At 43.8% G+C, this 21,338-nt stretch overlaps 1 protein-coding gene across 1 annotated transcript in view; it reads right to left on the reverse strand.

Moving 5' to 3' along the window:
- The window catches only part of LOC137426902 (voltage-dependent calcium channel gamma-2 subunit-like), a 63,398-nt gene extending 45,652 nt beyond the window's left edge, over positions 1–17,746 (reverse strand). The window contains exon 1 of the mRNA XM_068115904.2: positions 17,294–17,746. Coding sequence (XP_067972005.1) covers positions 17,294–17,507 — 214 coding nt within the window. The 5' untranslated portion in view covers positions 17,508–17,746. The remainder of the gene's footprint in view (positions 1–17,293) is intronic.
- Between the last annotated feature and the right edge of the window lie 3,592 nt (positions 17,747–21,338).

The following is a 21,338-nucleotide window of genomic DNA, read 5'->3' on the forward strand; positions in this document are numbered from 1 at the left end:
TCCATTAACGGTGTTAATTCAGCCGATACTGTGCCATGTTCTCCCCAGGGTGATAGAAACGAGAATTGAATCTGGGTCGAGTCCTCTTCCTGATCTTCATAAATGATCTCTCTGACTCTCTGGAAAATCCTCTTTATCTATTTGCTGAAGACTTCACCTTCTGCAGTGACACACCTCATTCTTCAGACAGACAGGCTGCAGCCTCTTCCCTTTCTTCAGCATCCTGCTTCGTACAGTCCATCCCCGGCACAGCTGAACGACTGTTCACCTTCAAGGTCTTCATCCACACCTTGATGGAGTGCTGCTCTCTCCTTTGGGATGGCTTTCCTGCCTCACACTGTTTCTCAGGTTTATGCCGTGGAAACCAACACCTTCAAGACTATTAGAATGTCAGCTCAAGCTAAAGCTGAGACGATGGGCCTATCACTTCGCCATCGCACACAGGTCGGTGGTCTTTATGTCTCTCTACCGCTTCTTCTCTGGTCTTGCACCCTCTCCTCTTTCCGTGCTTGGTCCCCCTAACCCCCAGGTTTCTGCAGGACACACACAGACCACCATCAACCCCCTTCTGGTGAAGCTCCCTAAATCGAGGATTATTGCTCATCTCCACTCATTTATTCCTCTTTTTCCCCCACCTGTGGAACCAACTGACACATCCTCTTCAATCACATTTTCCCCTCAACGTCTTCCAGTAAACTGTTCACCACCATCTCAGATCATCCCCGATCTAAATAAACCTCCCTTCCCCGATCCCTCGTTCAAAATTTCCTGGGAGTTTCCTTCTGTATCCATCTTGCCCCCATTCCACCCCACAGCCATTGTTTGTCCACGTCTCCCTCTGTCTTGGCCTTCAAACTGCTGTTGGTGTCCCCTCTCTCTCTCATGTTCCTTTTGTCCTGTTGTGTCCTGATCCGTTCAGTAGACTAATTCTAGCTCTTCCACGGAGACTCGAATATGTTAATGGATCCCAAAAAAGTCTCTAATTGGGTCATGGCATTAAAAAACTAGAACGCCACTCAGTGGAGCGCATACTCCCGCCGTGGGTCAAGATGGAATAGTACGATTTCACAAAAGTTTGAGGGAGTAGTTCAGTGACAACACAAGACAAGACAACACAAGACAGACACTGCACAGATATATATTTAGAATATATAGAAGATAATGTTGAAAAAAACAAGGCAATTTCACTTACATTTTCGGATTCAGCGTTCAATTCTATATAAGTGAGTGTATTTTGAGGCATGTGCGACTTCAAATAAAATTGTAAGCCTGGAAAAACGTGCGTTTCATTCCTTCGGGATACAACATGTAAAATTGGCCCAAACGTCAAACAAAACTCGCTCATTTTAAGTCGTACAAGCTAATGCGACCACTCATTCTTCTGGGAAGAATCCCGTGCACATGCTGGTCACACTTATAACTCACCTAAGTCTTTATAAGTTCACCAAATACTGACACCGCGATTGACATTCGCTGAGGTAAATGTTGAGATCTCTTCTGAGGTTTAAAAAAAAAAAAAAAAAACAGTTTTAAAGCATTATACGTATCAAACGATATATTTTATGAAACGGGGAAACTGAATACACACTTTGGTGGTTTTAAAATGACAGAATATGTCTTTATTAGAAAAGAAAAAAAAGAACCTTGAAGACGACGCTGCTAACAAAATACATCGCTCTAACACATAACCACAAGTTTAAACTACATTTACAACAAATATGAAAACTATTTTCATATCACAATGTTAAATATAGAATATATAGAAGATAATGTTTTTTAAAATGAGCCCTGTCTTCCAATGGTAAACAATCCTTCAAAAAAATCCTGGATCCGGAATAATATCCTGAGCTTCACCAAAAACTAATCAATTCTTCCTTATCCCAAGGGCAATCATCCCACCAACTTTCATCCAAATCCGTTCAGAACTTTTCCAGATACCTTGTTTACACACACACACACGCACACACGGACACGATCGAATGCATTACTCCCTGGCGGGAGTAAAAATTATAATTATTTATTATTCACATCAGTCACAGTCCTAAAGCATCTGCACCATTTTTCCATTTGCTTTTTAAAATCTAAACTTTTGTTACCGTTTCTTTGTAAAGGTATTTGAGGAACAAAATGGGATGAAAATGAACGCAATTTGCGACTATCCACAGACTGGGCATTAATTACATCAATGGGTCCACCATCGTTCTGGGGTCTGTTAAGCCGTCTGTCCTGTCTGCTAGCATCCGCCGGTGGACTTATTGCCTCGGCTAGGCCGTTGTACAAAATAGATGTCCTGGTTAGCAATGGAAAGGCAATGGCAACCGCCCTCCCTCCAGTGTATTCCACGTCGATACCCACAATCCGAGTCCACTCGACACGGCACAATGATCGATCCGGGAGCCTCGATTCGGCCATCAATGCCACCGTTGTGACAGATTCTAAATGACCGGGTTCCGACGAGCCCGCGGGCACAAACGATTTACGGGTTTCACGTTTTATTGCTTATTGATTGTGCGGGAGGACCTGGTCGTTTGCCAACAAGTTATATTTACCGGTTGTACGATAAATCCCAATCGTTGGTCCCACCACGACCCACCACGGCGAGATTCATCAATTGTTACCGACCAGGTAAGGTACAGGTGACCCCCTAGCTTTCATGGTCAGCAAGTGATGCGTTATAAACGAGATGGTATTCATAGAATATTACCCTGCGCAGTCAACCTGGTGCGAGCCAACTCTTCTGTTTTTGAACGTTTAAAATTTTTTTTATTTGATCCAATATGGCTGCCAGACAACGTGAGCGATGACATCATAAATTTATATTCTGTAATATAATTGTTGCATAGATCATGCTCCATAAATTTCACAGATCAGACTAAGCGTTGCCCCTGTCGATTTATGACGTCATAATTACGGTACCAACGCCGTCATCGTTAACAATACCTATTCCCCATATGGAGTTCTTTACAATGAGCCACGTTTCAATTTTTTCCATGGAGCAGTTTTGGAGATATAGAGGTGCAACGTTTTTCGGTTTTTCCAAGATGGTGCCTGTACCACGTGACCTATGATGTCATAATTATCATTTTAAAAAATCCACAGGAGGAGCCGCTCATATTCTGAAAATTTTGTGTCCATCGGACTAACAGTTGCAGAGGAATTTTTTTTCCCATACTGATCAGATCAAGAGTTGTACTTTTCGAATTATGACGTCATAATGAAGGCATTACCTGATTGAAGGTGAAGAAAGAGAGATTGACCGATGACATCATCATCAACAAATGTTATTCCACATGGAGAGTACTTGACAATGAGCCATGTTTCAATGTTTTTTCCATTGAGTGGTTTGGGAGATATAGAGGTGTAAAGTTTTTACAAGATGGCGTCCGTACCACGTGACCTATGACGTCATAATTGTTATTAAAAATTATACAGGCGGAGACACTCCTATGGTAAAATTTCTGGTCAATCAGACCAACGGTTGACGAGAAAATGAATTTTAAAAATGCAGACGTGTACGCCACAGATACGCAACCGATGGCCTAACCCTGCTTTTCGCTTCGCGAGCGCAGTGTAATAATATAGCCGGTGCCAGTGGTTGTGGACAAGAGCATGACTGGGACAGGGTCGTGTGAGGGTCCTTCACCGCAAACTGGTTGATCTTCTGAACCATTAGATTCCAACTCCGAAAAGAGCAGAAAGAGCAGAGTGGGCAAGACCAGAACGAAGGCGGGAGAAGACATATAGACCACCGACCTGTTTGTGATGGCAAAGTGATAGACTCATAGACACAGCTTCATCGTGGGAGATCGCAATGATCTTGAAGACCTTGGCTTCCACAACATCAAGTTGAGCAAGTTGTGAGGCAGGGGATCCAGCCTAAAGGGGAGAGCAGTCCTCCATTAAGCTGCAGATTGAAAGCCTTCTAAATCGATAGGAGTCCACGTTTGGCAAGATAAGACTTTGTATGACGGAGGATGCCCGGTTGGTGGCTGGTTTTGGAGGCCAACGTTGAAATTTGATTCGCCCGGCCAAGACATTTTAGCATTTCTTTGAAATGTGGTTTGCCCAAAACCCAAAACATTTTAACAATATATACTCAGAGGCAAAAGTTATTGTGACATGGAATTTTTTCATTGGTAATCTTGTGAATGAATTTTTGGATTTGAACCAGAGAAAGAGTGTGTTAAAATGGTCGAAGAAACGCAACCAAGCAGTTGTTGTTTGAATTGCACGAAATTTGCAAGAAGCATGACATATTCGAGAAAAATGGCCAGCAATGTTCACTTTAAAAGGCCAGACAACCAGACGCTTATCATTTCCACTCAATGCAGTCTTAAGAAGTGCAGAAGTCAGAAAAACACCTCTATTCATCATTCTGGAACAAGTTCGACATACCACGCCTCGGGGAAAATGACAGATGGAGAGCTATAGGTATGCTTCAGTCTGGTACCTCGCAGCGTGATGTTGCTCGTCGATTCAACATCCATAGAAACACCATTTGGCACAGCTTCACCGAGCTGACGGCAGGACACGTGTCTACAGGTGCACAGGTGAACGTTACATCAGGCCATGTGTTCTGGAAGGGGATCATTTTGGAGGTGGGGGCATTATGATCTGGGGTGGGATAACAGCTGCAGCAAGAACGCCAATGATTGTGATTGAGGGGAACTTGAATGCTGTGAGGTACCGAGACAAGATTTTGCAAATGGCCGCTTTACCGTTTTTGCAACAGAACGGCCCTGGAGTGACGTTTCAACACGATAATGCCAGACCACACATTGCTCGAGTTGTACAGCAGTATCTTAATCAGAACAATGTTAATGTGTTACCCTGGCCTGCAAGATCCCCTGATTTGTCACCCATTGAACACGTCTGGGATGAAATTATCGGCTTTAAAGCTAATATGGCTGCCACACCACGTGACATATGACCTTAAAATGTACACTCTGCATATGTATGGGTAGGGGATCACGTTTGTGAAGTTTCGTGTTGATTTGATAAGGTTCATTTTTCTATTCAAGATGGCCGCCAAACCACGTGACCTACAACATCATCGTTTTCACACTATATGCAACAGTGGTGATAGATGATATTTGTAAAATTTCACATCGATAGCTTAAGCGGGTTCAGAGATATAATTATTTAATGTTTTCCTGCAATCCAATATGGCTGCCACATCATGTGACCAATGACGTTTTTGTAGTCATCTTTTATTCGCCATACCTAGTCAATGACATACGTAAAGTTTCGAGTCAATCAATTTGGTGGTTTGCAAGAAGATGTTTTTTCTTAGGGTTTTAGGTTAAATCCAATATGGCTGCGAAACCATGTGACCTAGGATGTCATAAGTTTAATATTTCAATACAAATGGGTCATAGATCATGTGCATGCAATTTCAGATTTTTAGGATAAGGAATTCGATTAAAACATTTTTGGCTGGTATACCACTTCACCTATGATGTCATAATTATCATTATTTTGTTCCCCATTGGGAGTACTTAACAATGTGGCAAGTTTCAAATTTTTCCATTCAGCGGTTTCCGATAATTTTTTTAATTGTTTTCATTTAATCCAAGATGGCTGCCATACCACGTGACCTATGACATCACAATTATCATAAAAACATTCTGCATGGGTGTCGCTCCTACCCTGAAAGTTTCGTCTGCATTGGACATATGGTTGCTGAGAAAAACGAGGTTTAGCCTGGACGAACAGACAACCCGAAAACATAATTCCTCAGACCACCTTTGGGGGCGGAGGCATAAAAATAAATTATTTCTGCACTTTCAACGCTAATTTCAGAACTGTGTCAATGTCCGAGCTGTATCTCGAAGCTGCATAGGACTTACAGAATTAAATTTTGCATCAATGATGGGAATATGAAGTATGCAGGATTGGCCTAATTTGTTGACATTGACCTAATTTCTAAGGTCATGCCCTAATTATAGCCATTTCCACATTTTACACATAAAGTTGACTAAGGTTTGTCATATCAGAACGAAATTGCCCTCTGTAGATAGCCTAGAGCAAGCTGCATTTACGCTTCATTTACATCATACCCCTCTGGGTTAAAAGTAAAGGACAAATGGTAGTTTGAAAAAATAACACTTTTTTTTGCTTGACACTTTGCAACACTTTGTTTTGTAACGAAAATAACAAATAACACTTTGTAACAAATGGTAGTTTGAAAACATAACACTTTTTTATCATCGTTAAATTTTGCCAATGCGGAATCTGAAAGAGCGCTTGGCCTCCAAGATGTTCTTGCAACATAAGAGCGTACCTGCAATGATGTTGTGCACCTGATTTTTGTTTCATGTCCTTGACCTAAATTTTTGGGATTGTGACCTAATTAACAAAAAACACCTTTTTCATCACAAGTTGAATAATCTCCCTTTCTATTTTCATGATCGTTAGTTTTTTGGATACATTGTACATGGGGACATTTATTAATTTACACACTTGTGTTGAAGGTCACGGTCATATGGTGGTCTGAAAAAATACAGCCATCATTGGATCGCAGGCCAAAGGTAAGTTGCAGGAAATCACGAAGGGTAAGCCTCCCCCGGCCAGGGAAGGCTTACCCTTGGTGATTGCTTTGTGATCGCAGATATATATTCTCTTTTCCTTTCCCCTTCATTTTGACCTGATCTCCATTTTATTTTCCTCTGTCTCAGTTTTATATTCCTTCATCTCTGCTGCTATTTCTGCTGCTTTTTTTTTCAAACAAATTCCCCTCTCTCCTTCTTCTGACCTCTATGTGTTCTTTTTTAAATTTGTCTATTCTCCCTCTACTCTCTGCTATTTCATACACTACTCCATGGGCACCCATCATCTATTCCAAATCTACTCGTAAATTCTACCGTTTCTCAATCCTGGCTTGGCCAGCAGCTACAGCGTGGCCTTTACTTCAGCCAGGTCAGCTGCCAATTCTCCTGTTCAGTCATTCTTCAATTTAGATCGACTTGGCCAGCTTTCATTCTGCCTGCCAGCTTAGTGCCATTGAGATTTAATTCAACCCCCATTTCCTGAAACATGGTCCTGGTCTACCGGGTGCAGCAGGCAAATCTACAGCACCCTCTACTGAGCCCTCTCTCTGTCTCCATCTCCAACTCTATATGATGGTGTGAGTTGTTGCTTTCGACGAATCTCTTCCCTTCGTTAGTGTGCTCACTAAGCATTGTGCGATGAGTGCATGAAGATGGGTGGTGAGCAAGAGAGCAGGTGCCAATGAAAAACCTGCACGGGGAAACTATTAAAGTGGTAAGGTGTGTGTCCTCCCTCTCCCACTCTCGATTCCTATGCTTTGCGTATATCCACAGATTTGCACATCTGGATTCTTTTTTTTAAATGCTGAATTGCTCCAGTCACTGACAATATAGTCCTCATCAAGGCCAGATATTAAATAAAAGAACTGCATTGATAGAAAAATGAAGAAAGAGAGATTAAGAAAAGTGTATGATGAAAAGTGTAAGATGTTTGTTTGCAAGAGAGATTGAAGAGAGTAGCTCTAGTTTGAGTGAGACAGACATTAAGACCAGCAATCCTGACATGGAGAGTGGAAGATGGATCCGGGCACCACTTTAACGCTCTTAAGTCCTAAAGGTAGTACTATCCTGAGCGGTTGCTGTCTTCAACCTACGACCTAAAAAATCGGTCCAACCGGATGGGTGTTTTTTAGGAGACACCATCTCCTTACTGGATGGCCATTGGCTCCTGAAGGGAGCTCATCCGCCCTTTAACAGGTATTGTTTTTAGTTCTGCAGGTGTCACAGTCACCCTCCCCACTGGCAAGCCAGTGAGGGTAGTCGGTTTAGTCACCGACTACACGACCATGCGGCAGGTAACACTGGGATACAAGTTACCAGTGGCAGTCAAGAGACTGACCTGACTTGTTTCTCCTTGGTGACTTGTTTCTTGGATTTGGGGAGTTTCACCCATTCTTCCTTGCAGATTTGCTCAAGCTCTGTCAAGTTGGTTGGGGAGCGTCGGTGAACAGCAATCTTCAAGTCTTTCCACAGATTCTCAATGGGATTCAAGTCTGAGCTTTGGCTGGGCAACTCAAGGACTTTCACGTTCTTGTTCTGAAGCCATTCCAGTGTTGCTTGGGCTGTATGATTGGGGTCATTGTCCTGATGGAATGTGAATCTCCACCACAGTCAAAGGTCTTGTGCACTCTGAAGCAGGTTCTCCTCAAGGATTTGCCTGTATTTGGCTCCATTCATTGTTCCCTCTGTCCTTACAAGTCTCGCAGTCCCTGTCGCTGAATGAGCTGTGCTCCATTTCCGCCAGACGTAGCGCTTTACATTTAGGCCAACAAGTTCAATTTTCATCTCATCAGATCACAAACTATTGTTACGGTCCGGGGTTCGGGTCTCCTACGAGGGGGTTAGCTTCCGTTCCCTCCTGAACTTACCAGACCTGAGGCTACTGTGCACAAATAACTTCGTACTTCTGCAGGTTGCGAACCAGCAACTACGAATGCCAATTGGTCCAATTGTTGATTGTTGATTTGGAGATGAGCAGGATAGCAGGGTCCAATCGTCTGACACCGCTTACCTGTACCACGTGACTGTTCCAATCGGTGAACGTACCTGTCTCCGGCGGTGTACCACATTTGTTCCTGGATGGAAATTTAGACGACCGAGCAACCATTGGTACCCGCCGGGCTGATGCTAATTTGGTTACAGCCAATCGCTACTCTGGGTGCGAGCAATGACGCCGGATCAATGAAAGAAAGGACATTCACGGACAGAGGGAAAGGAAACATTTAACGGTTCGATTTATTTACAAATATTTACAGTGAAACTTATCCATAGGAAAGAAAAAAGGACAAGAGGCAGAAACAGAGCTTATTCTATGCCTTATGATGATTACAACAAATAAACACAACAAGGGCGCCCAGCACATATTCACGGGGCAGGGGGGAGTGGAAACGAACGTTGGGATTCTGTTAGCAAAATGGTTACTATGTTACCAGGACCTTGTTGTGTCCACTGCAACAACCACGTCTTGTCGTCACCAAGGAGCACCACGCCGGCAAGATGGCCACTCCAGCACGAGCACAAAGAGGCAAAGGCAATTCCCAGGATGAGCACGAAGAGGCAAAGGCGACCCCCAGGACGAACATGAAGAGGCAAAGGCGACCCCCAGGACGAACATGAGCAGGTGAGTGCGTCGGGAACCGTGCTGGTAAGAGCCAGTACACATGGAGAGAGAGCAAGTCGGGATCGATTTTACCAAGACCTTGTTGTGTCCACTGCAACGACCTCATCTTGTCGTCACCAACGAACACAATGCCAGCAAGATGGCCACTCCAGCACGAGCACAGAGAGGCAAAGGCGATCCCCAGGATGAGCACGAAGAGGCAAAGGCAATCCCCAGGACGAACATGAAGAGGCAAAGGCGATCCCCAGGACGAACATGAGCAGGTGAGTGCGTCGGGAACCGTGCAGGTAAGAGCCAGTACACGTGGAGAGAGAGCAAGTCGGGATCGATTTTACCAAGACCTTGTTGTGTCCACTGCAACGACCTCATCTTGTCGTCACCAACGAAAACGAACACCACGCCAGCAAGATGGCCACTCCAGCACGAGCACAGAGAGGCAAAGGCGATCCCCAGGATGAGCACGAAGAGGCAAAGGCGATCCCCAGGATGAGCACGAAGAGGCAAAGGCGATCCCAAGGACGAACATGAGCAGGTGAGTGTGTCAGGAACCGTGCAGGTAAGAGCCAGTACACGTGGAGAGAGCACATCGTGATCTCGTGCAGAGTAAGAGTACGTCGTGGCCTCGTGCAGGGTAAGAGTACGCCGTGGCCTCATGCAGAGTAAGAGTACGTCGTGGCCTTGTGCAGAGTAAAAGTACATCGCGGCCTCGTGCAGAGTAAAAGTACGTCGTGGCCTCGTGCAGAGTAAGAGTACGTCGTGGCCTCGTGCAGAGTAAGAGTACGTCGTGGCCTTGTGCAGAGTAAGAGTACGTCGTGGCCTCATGCAGAGTAAGAGTATGTCATGGCCTCGTGCAGAGTAAGAGTACGTCGTGGCCTTGTGCAGAGTAAGAGTACGTCGTGGCCTCATGCAGAGTAAGAGTATGTCATGGCCTCGTGCAGAGTAAGAGTACGTCGTGGCCTCGTGCAGCATAAGAGTACGTCGTGGCCTCGTGCAGAGTAAGAGTACGTCGTGGCCTTGTGCAGCGAGGATACGTCGTTGCCTCATGCAGCGAGGATACGTCATGGATGGTGTGCCTTTGAGCCTGTGTGCATTGCCTGGAAAATTATCCCCTTATGACTGGAGGGCCTGTCTTTCCCTCCCCAACGCATAACGACTTACTAACCCATATAAGGGGAAGGGGCTAAGATAATGTTCTGCTATGAAATAACTATTCTAACGGACCTGTATGGTAGTTGTCATTATTTCTTAGCAGTTTCCCAAAACCACAACACTTTTCCCTCATCCTCTCAGAGTCTTTCATGTGCCTTTTTGCAAATTCCAGGCGTGCTGACATGCGTCTTTTTCTCAGGTGTGGTTTCCATCTGGCCACGCTTCCACAAAGCCTAGATTTGTGAAGTGCTGCAGAGACTGGTGTCCTTCCGGCAGGTTCTCCGATCTCAGCCAAGGAACTCTGTAGTTCTGTCAGAACGGTCATTGGTTTCTAATCCCACTATGGTTCTGGTGTTCGGAGACGACGATTCGCGCCAAATTAACCCGGCGGATTTTGGAGATCTTTTCGTCCCACCCTGGGCAGGCAGCGCAATGGTCGTTGAAGTGGCACGACCATAACAACATATAGTGTTACAAATACGTTACAGCATAATATCAAAACATTAGATTAAAACCCATCGCATTATCACGTTTGTGGAAATAACACTAGTTTATAACAACCATTTGCAAATGCAACCGACGAAGGATTTGAGAGGAAATGCAACAAGGATTTGGATTCAAGGTTGTGTGTGTGTGTGTGTGTGTGTGTGTGTGTGTGTGTGTGTGTGTGTGTGTGTGTGTGTGCGTGTGTATGATTGCATATGTGTGTGTGTGTGTGTGTGTGTTTGTGTGTATGTGTATATATGATTGTATATGTGTGTGTATATATATCTATATATATATATATATCTATATATATATTTGTGCAGCGTCTGTCCTGTCCTGTGTTGTGTTGTGTTGTGTTGTGTTGTCTTGTGTTGTCACTGAAGTACTTTCTCAAACTTTTGTGAAATCGTACCAAACTTCTGGTATGCACATATCTCTCCCGTCGGTATGTCCTAAGGGTATTTTTATTTAAAAAATTGCAATTTTTTTTTTTTTTGGGGAATTTTTTTTTTTTCAACTTCAGTTGTTTATAAAATGTGATATCACGTATATTACAAATACATTTGTGCAAAATAATTGTTTGAATTATGATTGGTTTAATTTAAACCATGACAAAATGGCAACTCGGGTACAGTCATTTATCTATATATCGACACATCTGGGCAGTGTCTGTGTTGTCACTTAACGACTCCCTCAAACTTTTGTTTCCGTGGTTGTGAAGTGTTTTTAATAACGTTGTGGTGGTTTTGAATCACGTGGTGGTGAGGTATTTTGAATTATGTGGTGGTGAGGTGTTTTTAAATGATGTGGTGGTGAGGTGTTTTAATATCACATGGTGGTGAGGTGTTTTTAAATCACATGGGTGGTGAGGTGTTTTGAATTACGTGGTGGTGAGGTATTTATAATTACGTGGTGGTGAGGTGTTTTTAATTAGGTGGTGGTGAGGTGTTTTTAAATGACGTGGTGGTGAGGTGTTTTTAATTAGGTGGTGGTGAGGTGTTTTGAATTAGTTGGTGATGAGGTGTTTTGAATTATGTGGTGGTGAGGTGTTTTGAATTACTTGGTGGTGAGGTGTTTTTAAATGACGTGGTGGTGAGGTGTTTTGAATTACGTGGTGGTGAGGTGTAATCGTCCCAAACTTCCAGTCTGCACCTACCCCTCCCCTATGTATGTGCTGAGGGGTTCTTTCTTGAAAAAAAAACATTCAACCCAAATCTTCAACCTAAATTACTCAACCCTGACACCCTAAATAACTTCAGACCCATCTCCAACCTACCCTTTCTGTCAAAAGTTTTGGAATGCGCTGTAGCCACTCGACTCAAACATCACCTCTCTGCCAATAACCTGTATGAAACATTCCAATCCGGATTCCGCTCCAACCACAGTACTGAAACTGCTCTCCTCAAAATCACCAACGACCTTCTCCTCTCCTCTGACGCTGGCAACCTCAACATTCTCATCCTCCTCGACCTCAGCGCCGCCTTTGACACCATCGATCACACCATCCTCCTCACCCGACTTGAAACCACCTTTAACATTACCGGCACTGCCCTCTCTTGGATCAAATCATACCTCTCTGACAGACGCCAGTTCATCTCCATCAATAACTGCAAATCCCCCACTGCTCCCCTCCCCCAAGGTGTCCCCCAAGGTTCAGTTCTTGGCCCCCTCCTCTTCATCCTGTACCTGTCCCCCCTTGGTCACTTAATCCGCCGTCATGGTCTCCAATTCCACTGCTTCGCCGATGACTTCCAGCTTTTCATCTCCACCAAGTCCATCTCCACCGCCACCCACTCTATCCTGACAAACTGCATCACTGAAATAAAATCCTGGCTTCAAATCAACTTCCTCAAACTTAACTATGATAAATATGAAATAATCATCATTGGCCCAAAAACGCTCACCAAATCCACCCATAACTTTGCCCTCAACATCGACGGTATCCCAGTATCCACCTCCCCTCACATCCGGAATCTTGGCGTCATCTTTGACCAAACCCTCTCCTTCGACAAATACACTAAACAGATCACAAAGACAGCCTTCTTTCACCTGAAAAACATCGCCCGTCTCCGTCCATCCCTCTCCTCCACGGCTGCAGAAACCCTCATCCACGCCTTCATCACCTCCCGTCTGGACTACTGCAACAGCCTCCTCTATGGTTCACCCTCAATAATCATCAATAAACTCCAATACATTCAGAACTCCGCTGCCCATCTACTCACCCATTCCCGGACCCGTGACCACATCACCCCCGTCCTTTACAAGCTTCACTGGCTCCCCATCCCCCAGAGAATCCAGTACAAAATCCTCCTCTTGACCTACAAAGCCCTCCATAACCTGGCCCCATCCTACCTGGCTGACCTCCTCTCCAGACACACTCCCACCCGCAACCTCCGCTCTGCTGGTACCAACCTCCTGACGCCCCCCCCCCCCCCATCCGGACAAAATTCAGATCCTGGGGGGACAGGGCCTTCTCCATCGCTGCTCCCACCCTCTGGAACTCACTACCTCACACCATCAGAGACTCCTCCTCACCCACCAAATTCAAAACATCACTCAAGACCCACCTGTTCAACACTGCATTCAACATTTAACCCACATCATTTAACCCCTGACTATCTCTTCTCCTTCTCCTTCCTTTTGCTTTGATTACTTACCGATTGATTTTTGTCTTTTTGCACTTGTTTTTTGTACTCTGTCAAACCGCCTTTGGGCTTCTTGAAAAGCGCTATATAAAATAAATGTATTATTATTATTATTATTATTAAATAGCCCATAAAAATGTAATATCACAAACAACAAATACATTTGTGCAAAGTAATTGTTTGTATTATGATTGGTGTAAATCATGACAACACAGCAACTCAGGTACAGCCATTATCCTCAGCTATAATAAGCCCGCTCCTCAGTATCGACGCTTGGTGAGGCGAGCGCAGCGAGCCGAGCCAAGCTAGTATATATATATCTGTGCAGCGTCTGTGTTGTCCTGTCTTGTGTTGTCCTGTGTTGTCACTTGTCACTGAACTGCTTTCTCAAACTTTTGTGAAATCGTACCAAACTTCTGGTATGCACAAATATCTCCTGTCGGTGTGTCCTAAGTGTATTTTCTTTGAAAAAATTTCCAATTTTTTTTTTTGGGGGGGGGGATTTTTTCGAGAATTTTTTTTTTTTCAAGTTACGTTTTCAACTTCAATTGTTTTTGAAATGTGATATCACGTATATTACAAATACATTTGTGCAAAATAATTGTTTGAATTATGATTGGTTTAATTTAAACCATGACAAAACGGCAACTCGGGTGCAGTCATTTATTTATATATCGACACATCTGGGCAGTGTCTGTGTTGTCACTTAACGACTCCCTCAAACTTTTGTTTCCGTGGTTGTGAAGTGTTTCTAATAACGTTGTGGTGGTTTTGAATCACGTGGTGGTGAGGTAATTTGAATTATGTGGTGGTGAGGTGTTTTAAATGACGTGGTGGTGAGGTGTTTTTAAATCACATGGTGGTGAGGTGTTTTGAATTACGTGGTGGTGAGTTGTTTTGAATTAAGTGGTGGTGAGGTGTTTTGAATTAGTTGGTGATGAGGTGTTTTGAATTACGTGGTGGTGAGGTGTTTTGAATTACTTGGTGGTGAGGTGTTTTTAAATGGCGTGGTGGTGAGGTGTTTTTATTACGTGTTTTATGGTTGTGAGGTGTTTTTAATTTCGTGGTGGTGAGGTGTTTTTAATTTCGTGGTGGTGAGGTGTTTTGAATTACTTGGTGGTGAGGTGTTTTTAAATGGCGTGGTGGTGAGGTGTTTTTATTACGCGTTTTATGGCTGTGAGGTGTTTTTAATTTCGTGGTGGTGAGGTGTTTTTAATTTCGTGGTGGTGAGGTGTTTTTATTACGCGTTTTATGGCTGTGAGGTGTTTTAAATTTCGTGGTGTTGAGGTGTTTTGAATTACGTGGTGGTGAGTTGTTTTGAATTACGTGGTTGTGAGGTGTTTTGAATTACGTGGTGGTGAGGAGTTTTGAATTACGTGGTGGTGAGATATTTATAATTACGTGGTGATGAGGTGTTTTTAATTTCGTGGTGGTGAGGTGTTTTTATTACTTGTTTTATGGCTGTGAGGTGTTTTGAATTACTTGGTGGTGAGGTGTAATCATCCCAAACTTCCAGTCTGCACCTACCCATCCCCTAGGTATGTGCTGAGGGGTTCTTTCTTGAAAAAAAAACATTCAACCTGAATCTTCAACCTAAATTGCCTATAAAAATGTAATATAACAAACACAACAAATACATTTGTGCAAAGTAATTGTTTGTATTATGATTGGTGTAAATCATGACAACACAGCAACTCAGGTACATTCATTATCCTCAGCTAAAATAAGCCTCAGTAACGACGTGCGCGAGCCGAGCCAAGCTAGTATATACAGACTTGGCATTTAATATGGACTATATTTTTTTCTTGACTTGGGTTTACTTTCTTAACCAAGTATATCAATCTGGTGAGTTTCTTTTACACTTTGGTGATTTATTTGTTAAAAGAACCATGTCACTGATTGTCTGTCGCAGCAAGAAGTCAACAACAGGATTATATCACAGGTGGCGTGGCAAAATGTATGGACAGGTGCATTTGATGATTGGCTTCACAGTCGGGTATACAAGGGTTGTTGCGTTCTGTATTAGTGGAAAACAACTGCTGCACATATCCAAAAGTTATTGCCGCTTCCTCTGGAGATGGTCTGTCAACTCGACAATGCTGTTTGTCATGGAGTGGTGGCTTTACGAAATTACGGCATGAAACAGCGTGCTATTGCTCGGCAGTATGGCAACACTCAAGGTCAGGTGTCAAAGATCCTGAAACGAAATGCTCAGAGGGATGTCCCTACTCCAATACCGAGGCCAGGATGTCCCCGCAGAACCACAAGGAGGGATGATCGCCAGCTGCACCGGTTAGTCCACAATGGCCGTACCAAGTCAGCTAATCGGCTTAGGGCTGAGTGGCAGCAACTGACGAATGTGCCTGTATCCAGAAGGCTAGTCAACCAACGACTGGTTCAAGCAGGCTATCGTGCCAGGCGTCCCCTGAGAAAGCCACGCCTGACCAGACAACACCGCCAGCGCCGATTGCAGTGGGCCAGAGAGCACCGTCAATGGCAGCCAGGACACTGGAATCACGTGATCTTCAGTGACGAGTCTAGATTTCTGGTCTATCGTCAAGATGGCCATGTCCGAGTGCGCAGACAATTGCATGAAGCCTACAACCAAGATTGTATAGTGCCAAGAGTCCAAGCTGGAGGTGGTGGGGCTGCTTTTCATGCAGGGGGCAAAACTGACCTGGTTGTTCTGAATGGAAACCTGAACCAGTTCAAGTCCAGGGCCATTCTGGAAGAAACATTGCTTCCATTTGCTCGTGCAGCCTTTCGAGGAAACTTTGTCTTCCAAGATGACAATGCACGGCCTCATCGTGCTCGCATGATCCAACACCTTCTTGCTGACCGTGGTGTAGAGCATATGCAGTGGCCTGCCATGTCCCCAGATATGAATCCGATAGAGAACTTGTGGGCAGAATTAACGCGTCAAATCGACCACTTGGACCAGCAGCCCACCACTGTGCGTGAATTGCAGCAGGCTATTGTCACTGCATGGCAAGCGATTCCTGTCCAAACCTTGGCAAATCTCGTGAACAGCATGCCTCAACGTGTACGTGCTCTCCTGAATGCTCGTGGGGGTTACACGAAGTACTGAACTGTAATTTTACTGTCCGTAATCCCAGTCGTAATTTAACTTTTGTTTTTGTTAAAAAAAAATTTGGCTAATGTGCAAAATAAAGAGATACTTCTGGAAAACGTACAGAAGTTTAATACAGTACTGTCCATGAATTGAGTTCGATATCAGTTTCCATCACTTTCAAGGATCAATTTATTTGTTTCGAAATGTCAAATGTGGTTTTTGTTTCTTTTAAAGGGCACATTAACAAAATCTAGAATAATTTCAACATAATTCCAATGAACTTTTGGTTCTCAGACATCTTGAAAAGTAAGTTCACCCCCACAAAAAAAATATTCCATATTAAATGCCAAGTCTGTGTATATATATATATATATATATATATATATATGATTGAATATGTGTGTGTGTGTGTGTGTGTGTGTGTGTGTGTGTGTGTTTGTGTGTGTGTGTGTTTGTGTGTGCGTGTGTGTGTGTGTGTGTGTGTGTTTGTGTGTGTGTGTGTTTGTGTGTGTGTGTGTGTGTGTGTCTTCACTCCTGACTGATTAATTCCCTTTCTGCTTCTGGTATATACGAATATATTACTGAGAGAGGTTTCAGGTGTGCACATTGCGATTGCAGGTGCGCACTGAGAAACAGGTGCACCGTGAGTGGAGTGGAACGCTCCATCAGAAGTGAAAGACTGGGCGAGACACAAGGCGGTTTGACCGCAGTGCCCGCACGAGACAGTGCGGGTGGAAGAGTACGAACACGCGCTCGCTACGTGCGCTCTCACCTTCCAGGCAGCACGTGCGCCAAAGCCCCGAGTGCGTCATCACCTCCTCGTTTTTCGTGCTCGTCTCGTTGTCCCCTCCGCCGCCCTTACTCCGGCACGTGCCGCGCGAGTACAGCCAGAAGTCCGTTCCCACGGCCACACTCATGAGCGCAAACGTGGCGAACGCCCCGCCCGTGGTGAGCAGAAGCTGAACGCCGCGCTCGCACACGCCCATCGCGCCCGCCCGCTCTCCGCATCCCCGGCAAAGAGCCGCGAATCCCGATCGCACCCTCCCCCCTCGACTACACCCTCGCCACCCCGACCCAGCCCCCCGTTCGAGTACCGACTACACGTTGCATGGAAGCGAGCAGAGATCGCAGCCGTGAATGGGGACCACGAGCCTGGGTGCGATCGCGGTAGAGCGAAGCCGAGTTGCGGGTGCAGCGCACGCTCTCGATAGACTGTCACGTTCCCGCGCCCACCGAATGCAAACTGCGTTTTACCCGCGTCGGCGCACCCCCAAACCCCCACCCCCGCCGTCCTGCGCTGGCATACGCGGGTTGGAGCCTCCTCTCCCCATCCGTGTCGATGCATCTCACGAGCTTCCCGCTCGCATTCCAGATTCCTACCTACCCCATCACTTGCTCCAGACGTTGCTCTCAAAGTTCTTCCTTGTGTCCGCTTCTCATTGCGAGCCGGCGCAGCATACACTGTACAGGATCCGTGAGACGGCCCAGGGAAAGTGTACCTGCTAAACCGTGAATCGGTTGTTTGTGAAACAGGTTACCTACCTCTACCTGTATTTGTTTTATGTGTTCCTTCTTGTGACCATCTCACCCATTTAGCAAACAGTCCATGCTTTCACTATCTTTCTGATATACAATATATATATAAGCAATTTCCTGTGGAGTGTGTATTGGTAGAAACGGGAATTCAGTGTAAATATTCAGTGAGCAAATGTCGCTATGGGTGCAGCTGGTAACCTCGACAACCTCCTTCCATTCGAACAGCTGAGATTTCCAATCCATGCTTGTTGTACCTCCGAAGTACTGCGCGGGAGTGAAGGTGATATTATGAAAGCTCAGCTGGGAAACGGGTTTAGGCATGTTTTGGGCCTACAGCCTGACGGAAGATCACCAAAGTTCTTTCCATACCAACCGACCACCTCCAGGCACCGATCCCTCTCCACATCGTTTCTTCAGCTCAGACCTTCCCCCTCTCTCGATATTCACAATAGCTTTGCTTTCAGCAATTTCCCACAGCATTTCATTCTGGTTTCCCATTCAATGATCCATAGATCAGTAGTTTCAGTTTCACGTTTCAACATCAGTTTCACTTTGAGATATCAGTTTAGATTCATCATCGCAACTTGTGATGCGACGCGAATGGTGCACAGAAAAGGTCAGCAAAACCAATTTTGGGAGGAATTTTTTTTCAAATTATCTAAGGGGTCTAAAGTTTTTTAGGGTCATAAAGGGGCTAGAGTTTTTAAATAATCAAGGATCTTAAAAAGGCCAAATGCGGTCTAAAGGTGTCTAAGGACAAAAGAGCAAAAGGGGTCAAAAGTGTCCAAATGGTCTTAGATTGGCCAAAGTGTCTTATAAAGTCAATAGGTCTGAAAAGTGTCAAAAAGTGTATATGTCTCAAAAGGGTCTAAAGGTCTAAGGGGTGTAAAAGGTCTAAAGGGGTGTAAATGCTATAAGGGGACTAATGGGTGTAAAGGGTCTAAAGGGTCGAACAGAGTCAAAGGGGTTTAAAGGGTCTAAAGGGTCTAAAGAGTTCTAAGGGGTGTGAAGGGTCTAAGGGATGTAAAGAGTCAAGGGTTTCTAAGGGGGTGTAAATGGTCGAGGGTTTCTAAGGGGGTGTAAAGGGTCAAAAGGGTCTAATGGGTGCAAAGGGCAAAGGTGTCTAAGGGGTGAAAAGGGGTGTAAAGGGTCTAGAGGGGTCTAAGGAGTGGAAAGGGTCTAAAACGGTCTAAAGTATGTAAAGGACTGAAGGTGTAGTAAATAAATTACCTCGGGTTCTTCAATAAATTAACTCGGGAGTGCAACACGACAATAACGGGCCAAATGACCTCCTCATTACGGTATAAAACCCATTTTCAGGTATATCCTGGTTTAAAATCTGATGCTATGAAGTTTCGTTGTGATTAACATTGGGAGCTCAAAGCAGTATGATCCCAAACAAACAGCAAAACAACAACTCACCTTGTTGTGAGGAGGAGGTAATCGTTGGAGTTTCACCCGTTGTCAAGTGGCGGTTTGTAGTTGGCGTCACTTGGTTCTTTTTTTCTACAAACTATTTTTTCACCCTTGAGGCTTATATTGTTAGATGAGCAGTAAAATTACCTTCAAAACAATGTATAGGTTGTGTTTGTACTATTTTCAGTTTTTGAATAATTAGCGCATTTGAGAGGTCACGTGACTCCTTCTTTGCTGAACTCACCGATCATGGTAACGTCTTAATTAAGAGTTGTTTCATAAATATTAAACAAAATGTGATAACAAATATTTGATAACAGTATGACATGACAATGATGTGGTAAATATGTGATAACAATATGATATGGTAAATATGATAACGTATTTGATGATCGTAGCTCCCATCAAACTAATTATATTGATATTACATTATATTGAATTATATTGTTGAAATCCGATAAAAAAAATTGGGCTTTTTATAAAGATTTGTATATGTAGATCGACCCATTTGTATATGTTAACTTTCGTTGCCTTATAGCCTGAATTAGAGATCATGGCGACAGGTGGCGGCTCGGATGGTTTTAAGTTATAAATTGTGCGAAAATAACTTTTAACCACCCTATTTAGGTGCAGGGTGGTAAAAGATGTTATCCTATCAAGTTTCGTGCCGATTAACCTTGGGAGCTCAGAGGAGTAGGTTCACAAACAAACAAACAAACGGACATTTCACTTTTATATATATATATATATATATATATATATATATATATATATATATATATATATTTGTGGAAGAGTCTTACACATTCAGCCATCTTTAATCCACATTGATCAGAACCTTCAAAAACCTTGTCAATTGTGATCACAACAACTCAAAGTAAACTAGACATGAGCAGGCAATAAGAAGGGTTGCTGTAGCTAATCCATCACATTAACAAATCGAATCTAATTGATGACGCATTGTCATGTATTCCTCATCATTAACATCAGGTGTTCCTCTCTATGGATCCATGAAGCGAAAATCACAATTTTCATGCTGCATAACACTTATCTGTGAAGATCAACTGTTACCTTAAAACAAAATGACTAAAACTTCAGAAGAAGATCGCCATATAATTATTTCTGCATAAACTAACCAACATTTGGTAGAGGGCACACCTCCGCCAGGCTGATTAGTTTACGTTTTGTATCCCACTGATAGGCCGGATCAGGATCCGGATCTGAAGAAGAAGAAGAAGAAGAAGAAGAAAAAGACCACTCCTTTGCATCCTCAGATGCATAGGGTGGCCAAAGCAATTTCCAAGGAGATTGGACATATTCCTGGACGGGGTCACCACTCTTGAATGGCTCATTCTTCTCAGTAAGCTGGTATAGTCATTTTCCCGACCTCGGAAGGATGAAAAGCTGAGTCAACCCACCTGGTGTTAATTCAACAGCCTAATAGGGGCTTGAACTCAGGACCCTGTGATCTCAAACCAGTCATCTTAACCGTTAAGCCAACACCAAACTTGAACCAGACCCGAAGCAAAATCTAATCGGCTTGATCTTGGCACCTACCCAACTCATCCAACAAGTTTTGTCAAACTTGTCCACAACTTTTTGAAATATCATGCGATATAGTGCCGATAAAAGGTCTACACCCCTTTCAAAATTTTCACCTTTTGTTGCCTTATAGCCTGAATTAAAATGCATTAAATAAGACTTTTCACACCTTTATTTACACATTGTAACCCACAACTTACAAGTGAAAGATAAATTCTAAAAATATCAGAATATTAATTTAAAAATAAAAAACTACAATATCTTGGTTGGATAAGTATCCATCCCCCTTATAATAACAATTGTAAATTAGCTCAGGTGTAACC

Source organism: Myxine glutinosa, chromosome 5 (genome assembly GCF_964187855.1).
Source record: "Myxine glutinosa chromosome 5, kmMyxGlut1.1, whole genome shotgun sequence".
In the NCBI taxonomy this organism is placed as follows: domain Eukaryota; kingdom Metazoa; phylum Chordata; class Myxini; order Myxiniformes; family Myxinidae; genus Myxine; species Myxine glutinosa.